Below are 6,484 nucleotides of genomic sequence, written 5' to 3'. Positions count from 1 at the left end.
AGGGGCGCGCGGGGGAGCAGAGCCAAGGCGGCCTCCACGCCGGGGGGGTCAGCCGTGCGAGCGTGCCGTCGCCCTGGCGCCGCAGGTCTCCTTCGTGGTGCGCATCGTGCCCAGCCCCGACTGGTTTGTGGGCATCGACAGCCTGGACCTCTGCGAGGGCGGCCGCTGGAAGGACCACGTCTCGGTGGACCTGTTTCCCTACGACGCCGGCACAGACAGCGGCTTCACCTTCTCTTCCCCCAACTTTGCCACCATCCCACAGGACACGGTGACGGAGGTGAGAGGGACAGCCGTTCACCCGTCGCCTGGAAACCTACTGCGAATGCGCGAGGAGAGGCCCCTCTGCCGGCACCAGCTCTGCACCCTTGGTGGGGTGCGGGGAGCCGGGCCTGGGTGTCCACACTGCCCCACAGCCTGAGGACTCTGCACTTCTGGTTGGCGCCCTCTGGGTCTAGGAGGCAGCTGTGTTTCTAGCGTCTCTGATGAACCAGTGGGGGGCGCGATCCTGGGGTTGAGAGCTGGTAGTTCTGGGGGAACAGGGCTGCGATATGGCTTCTCGCTAAGCTCCCCCGCGGGGTCTTGAGGCGCTCGCCTCGGTTCCCAGGCGCCCCCGACCTGTAGGGCTGCTGAGACAAGACGAGAGCAGCGGGAGAGCCCCCTCGCTGCTGCGCTGTCCGTGGCGCGACCGCGTTTCCGCGTGGCGCTCAAGGACGGGGTGGGCCCCGAGGAGTGTGCCCCAGGGAACACGGACTCTGCGCGCCCCTGCTTGGCATGTGCTTCCAGAAGAGGAGGCCTGGGAGCCCTGCAGGCGCTTGAAGGGTGGGCTCTGGGGTTCCTGTGCCAACTCCTCCTCTTCTTCCCATCCCAGATAACGTCTTCCTCCCCAAGTCACCCAGCAAACTCCTTCTACTACCCTCGGCTGAAGTCCCTGCCTCCCATCGCCAGAGTGAGTTTGGTGCGGCTCAGCCACAGCCCCAGGGCCTTCGTCCCACCCACCCCCGACCTGGCAGGCAGAGGGAATGAGATCCTGGACGCCCTCACAGGTAAGGGCCTTGTGGCGAGTGGGTGTCATCTGGGACAGTGCTGATACGTCAGCAGAGGGGAACAGGGCCGGCCTCGGCCCACCTCGTTCTCCCTCCACTGACGGCGCGTTTTTCCCAGTGTGGCTGTGCCCATGGCTCAGGCGAGGGAGGTTCTGGACCCCCTCAGGTGGCCACGGCACTGTGTGCAGGGCTCTGTGACAGTACACAGCAGAACCACAGTAACTGTGCCCCCCATACCTCAGCCTGAAATCCCCTTGGTCCCTGACGTAACCTTAGAAGTATTATCCTCACTGAAGCAAAACTGACATTCAGAGAGGTCAACGCCAAGGCCAGTGTGTCACGTCTGCAGGGTGAGGCAAGTTGGAGCCGAGAGGATGGCATCGTGTGCCAGTCCTATTAGGTGGGGCAGGGAGCTGCTCAATCAGGTGACTTGTCAAGTCCATGGATGTGACCCTGGTCATGCAATGGTTACGCACTCGACTGCAAAATGAAAGGTTGGCTGTTCAAACCCACCCAGTGCTCCCTGTGAGAAAGATCTAGAGACCTGCTTCCAGAAGGTTACAGCCTAAAGAGCCCAGGAGGTGGCCATTCTCTGGCACATGGGTCGCCATCAGTTGAGGTGCCTGAATAGCGCTTAACAACCCCCAGCCTACTCCCTCAGCCCCACTGTGTAAGTGCCTGGGCTGTAGACTGGACCACAGAGACCTTGGATTCCAAAGCAGGTCCCCAGTTGGAACGCAGGCGCCTTCTTGGCATGAACCAGCCGAAGGGGGGCCGTGCAGATTGGTGTGAGGCTGGTATTAACGGCAGGTGGGTTGACCACAAGAGCACTGACATCCTGGTGCTCAGGCCCCACTGGGACCGCCTGTGCCATGCTCACAGGAACCCGAGTCTCTAAGCAATGTCGGAAGGAGGGATTCATGGCATTGGTTAACACAATTCTAAGAGCACGGCTGTTGGCTTGATTCAAACCCTGAAGGGACTAATTTAACTCTGCCACAAAATTTGCAAATGGCCGCCCTGTGGGTGATGACTGGACGCAGACACTGAGTGTTTCCAGAGGCTGGGCGCTGTTGTCCCCAGCAGAGATGTGCCCACATGGGGTCTCGCTGGCCCTGCTGACGGGGAGGATGAGAACAGCACCTCGTGAAGCCCATCAGTGCTGCCCTGGAAGGTGGGCGGCGGCGTCAGCGAGACAGAACCTGGCCTTGTTTCTGGATGTGTGTTCGGTCTCCAAGGCCAGCCGCCGGGGAGAGTTGCAGGGCTTTGCTCCAACACGGGGACCTTTTCCTGCTAGCTTTGGGCTCTGCTGATAGTAACCCTGTGGTGGGGCAGGGCGGTGTCCCTTCCAGGACTGGCTTCTCCTCCCTGTGGGCCGCCTTGAGCCTGGAACCCCTGCCCAAGTGTTGGCCGGAGGCTGAGCACCTGGTGGCCGGGCAGCGCGCAGGGCTGGGCGCTCTGGCTTCTGCGCTGCCCAGCTCTCCAGCAGCGGCCTGTTGGCCAGCCACGCTCCTGCCAAGCGTGCCCTGGAGCACCTTCTGCATCCTGGGACGTGTGCCCCCCGGTGCTTGCCCCTGAGGGCAGAGTGCAGCGACCACGTGTGCATGCAGGAGCAAGCGTGCCACACAGGGTGACCTCACGCTGCACCCCACCAATGCAAGTGCTGCATGTCCAGGCCCCCAGTAAAAGGAGACATCACCCAATTGGTGGCATAGATCACTGGACATTGAAGCAATGGGCTTTCTTGTGGAAGAGCTGGGTTCAGCCCACATCTGAAGAGCCTTGTCAGTGGTGGGCCTGGTCCCTGTTCTTGCTACTCATGGCAGACCCCGCTCCCTGCTGGGGCCACAGTTTAGGAGGGCCTGGGCACCATCTCAGACAGCCTCTGTCTGGGCCTGTGGGGTCAGCTCAGCTCAGTCCCAGGAGGACAGTGAGGCCGCCTCAGAAGCCGAGGGCTGCCTGGCCCAGGAAATGTGCAAGGAGCTAGCCTCCCGTGGGGCCACCGCTGGCCCACTGCCACCTGCCCTGCTTTCTGAGTGCCGTGCTCAGACACCGGCCATAGCCAGCAGCTCCGTGGTTTGGGTCTCGGGGGCCACTCCACCAGCTCCCTGCCTGTGCTCCGGTTACCCCACGTGAACACACATTCCTGATGGATGTGTGTGAGAGCCGTTTGTTCAGATGACAGTGGTGCCTCAGGACCAGCCGCGTGCCAGGCGTCATGCTGGGAGCCAGGAAACCAGACGTGGGAGCGGTGGTCCCAGGCTCAGGGCTGTGCAGCCTGGCAGGGAGGCAAACTCCTTGTGTGGTTGATAACAGGTATGGCGTCTGCCCCCTGCAGGTGAGGACAGCCCAGAGGAAGGGGACTGACTCCTTGGCTGGAAGAGTGAGCAGGTTCTGGAAGCAGAGGGGGTGCCAGGAGGAAGTTCCAGCCCGGGGCACTGAGTAGGCAGCCAGGCAGGGCCGTGGTGCCCAGGGCTCTCTCGGGCGGGAGGTGGATGGAGGTTGGGTGGGAGCCCGGATGAACTGGGCCACTCAAGGAAGTGGCTGTGTACTCAGTGTGTACAGTCTACCCAAACTGTCCCCCCAGAAAGGACAGGGCTATGTCCATCCTCCACCCAGCAGCCAGGGGCCTTGGGGAGAGTGCACACCCCCTGCTTCAAACCACGCACGTCTAGAACGCAGCTTGCAGGTGGCCCGCTGGCCCTGGGGCCCCTTCGGAGAGGGATCCGCCTCCATCCTGTCCTGGGCCTCCACCCTCACACCTCCCTCCTCAGTGCTGACCCGCTTCTCTGACTGCGGGGGTCCCACCGTTCACCACGTCTGCAGGGCTCTGGGGAGGTCCCTGGTGACATGCTCGACAGTCTCCCCTTCTCCTTCCCGGTGCCTGTCACTGTCACGGTGGGGGAGACGGGGACTGTCGCTAATGTAGGCTCTCCCGCACACTGCGTCCCCAGTGGCGGAGGGCCTGGCATGTGGACACTCGCCCGTGCAGCTGGCACACGGGGCCGGAAGGCCAAGCCCCTTCTGCTGTAATGACACGGAAGCCAGCTGGCAATGGCGGCCCGGTCCACTGCCTCCCTGCGCACGCTGGCGCCTCGTTCGCCTCTTCCTCCCCGGCATTCAGCTTAGTGAAGCCCTTGCTGTGTGCCAGGTGCCTGGGTGGTGCAAACACTCTGTGCTTGGCTGCTAACCCAAAGGTGGTCAGTTCGAACCTACCTGGAGGTGCCAAGGACTGTCTGTCTGCTTCCGTAAAGGAGACAGCTGTGGAGCAGTTCTGCTCTCACCCACATGGGGTCGCCATGCATCAGAGTCCACTCAGCGGCAGTGGGTTCGCTTAGGTTTTGTGTACCAGGCACTTGATTTCTAAGCCCTCATATAAACAGGCTGACAGCCAGCAACGGGGGTGCTATGATTACCCCGCTTTGATGCCAGAGGTTAGGGAACCGGGCAGATTGGGGTTCACCCCCAGACAGGCTTCTCAGTGCCCTCGCTCTCGGCCGCAATCCTACCTACAGCTGCTTCCTGCAGGGTCCCGGGAGCCTTGGCTCCCAAGGCCTTTGCAGACGCTCCAGGTGTGGGCCTGCTCAGGGTGCTCGGACCGAGGCTGAGGAGCGCTCTGGCTGCTTGCCCCGCGGCTCCCACCGACCTGCTCATACATCCTCTCCTCTGTCCCGCGTTCCTCAGACCCTCGGGACTTTCTGACAGTCTCCTTCTCGGCTGCCACAGAGCTGGGAACGGGATGCTGGCAGGGCTTTAGCAGGGACCCAGCCTCCAGCCAGGACAGCAAGGGGGCTGAGGTGGGGGAAGGGCAGGGTCCTTGTCAGTGGGGATGGTGGAAGTTCCATATGCTTGGAAGTGACTGGAAAGGCAGAAATGGAATTCCGGTCCCTGGGTGGTAAATATGGGTAAGCGTTCAGCTACTAATTCGAAGGCTGGTGGTTCAAATGCCCCCAGAGGCCCTCAGAAAAAAAACCTGGTGACCCACCTATTTCTGAAAAATTAGCATTGAAAACCCGGGAGCAGTTCTACTCAGATACACAAGGGGTGTCCCCGAGTCAGAATCGACTCACCTGCAGCCAGTTTGGGTTCTGTTTTTGGTGATGGGTGCCCCCACCCCCCCGGGGCACCGTGCCGTGGAGATGAAACACTGTTCATTGTCCCGCTGGGCGCGGGGGTGTGCCCAGGAGACATTTCCACTTTTCTTTGGAGAAGAAAAATTACAGGGGCTATAGCCATAACACGAATAGGTAGGTTATTTTTATTTATGAAAATGATGGAAATAGAAAAACAAAGGAACATCTGTCCGCAAAGTGAGCCTGCGGACGGGACGAAGGTGCGCAGACAGCACTCCAGTCCCGGTGTGGAGGGAGTCCTTCCGAAACCGAGCCGTCCTGGAACCAGTGTTTACATTTGGTCTGAGCTGTGGTCGGAGAAAGCTGCTCCGCACAGGCGGTCCTTACAAAAGAGCATTCTCCGTTCGCCCACTGGGAGGCGCGAGCACAGCGCGCGGCGCCCTCCCTCCCGGGCCTGGTACTGCCGCAGCCCACAGCTCGGCCCCCAAGCCCAGGACGCAGCTGAGGTTTGAGAAAATGTACGGTCTCAGGGTAGCAGCGTCAGCTCTAGTCAGAGCAGTTGGTGGTGAGGTTGGTTTGGGGCTCGGACGTGTGGCCGGGCCGTGTGGGGCATCCTCCTGCCCGGGCGGCGTCTCCCTGTTGCACCGGTGCTCACGGCTCCCATCTTTGTGCTTGATCCAGCTCCGGAGACGCCGCTGGACTGCGAGGTGTCCCTGTGGTCGTCGTGGGGGCTGTGCGGCGGGCGCTGTGGGCAGCTGGGCGCCAAGAGCCGAACTCGCTACGTGCGCGTGCAGCCCGCCAACCACGGGAGCCCCTGCCCCGAGCTGGAGGAGGAGGCCGTGTGCACCCCCGACAACTGTGTCTAAGGCGCGCCCGCAGACCTTCGGCCCCCACGGGCGCGGCGGGCCGGCCAGGCCGAGCGCGGGCGGGGCTCCGCTGCTTCGGGTCTGGGGTCCCAGAGCGGTCCACGCGAGCTTACCGCGGGCTCGGTGGCCTTAGCTTGGCAGGGTTCAGCCACAGCCCTCTTCCCTGTGGACCTTGTAGACCGAGAGCAGAGGCCCAGGCGGGACCCAGCCTCTCCGCACAGCAGTGCCCGCAGTGCCCTCTAGTGGCCGGGAGGGGCCTTCCCGGACAGGGCCGCCTCTCAGCCCACGTTTTCTCTTCTGTAGGTTTCCATCCCACGTCCCAGTCTCTCTCTGGTCTTAGGCTCGGTCATTCCACGAGGATGCTTCATCTGCCCCAGGCTCACTAATCTCTGCTCTAAATTATGTTTCATTATAATTTATTACCGCTACAGAGCCTGTCTGTCTGCAATGCTGAGCACGGTCTGTTGTTCCCTGGCGTGCACCACACTTGGCTGTGACATAC

At 61.9% G+C, this 6,484-nt stretch overlaps 1 protein-coding gene across 1 annotated transcript in view; it reads left to right on the top strand.

Moving 5' to 3' along the window:
* The window catches only part of SPON2 (spondin 2), a 6,771-nt gene extending 789 nt beyond the window's left edge, over positions 1-5,982 (top strand). The window contains exons 3-5 of the mRNA XM_007955779.1: positions 86-277; positions 869-1,043; positions 5,798-5,982. Coding sequence (XP_007953970.1) covers positions 86-277; positions 869-1,043; positions 5,798-5,982 — 552 coding nt within the window. The remainder of the gene's footprint in view (positions 1-85; positions 278-868; positions 1,044-5,797) is intronic.
* The last annotated feature ends 502 nt before the right edge of the window (positions 5,983-6,484 follow it).

The sequence above is a fragment of the Orycteropus afer genome, unplaced genomic scaffold (assembly GCF_000298275.1).
Source record: "Orycteropus afer afer isolate SDZICR_OR568_19922 unplaced genomic scaffold, OryAfe1.0 scaffold00539, whole genome shotgun sequence".
NCBI classification, from domain to species: domain Eukaryota; kingdom Metazoa; phylum Chordata; class Mammalia; order Tubulidentata; family Orycteropodidae; genus Orycteropus; species Orycteropus afer.
The sequence above is the reverse complement of the archived record's forward strand: the minus strand, read 5'-3'. Positions and strand labels throughout refer to the sequence as shown.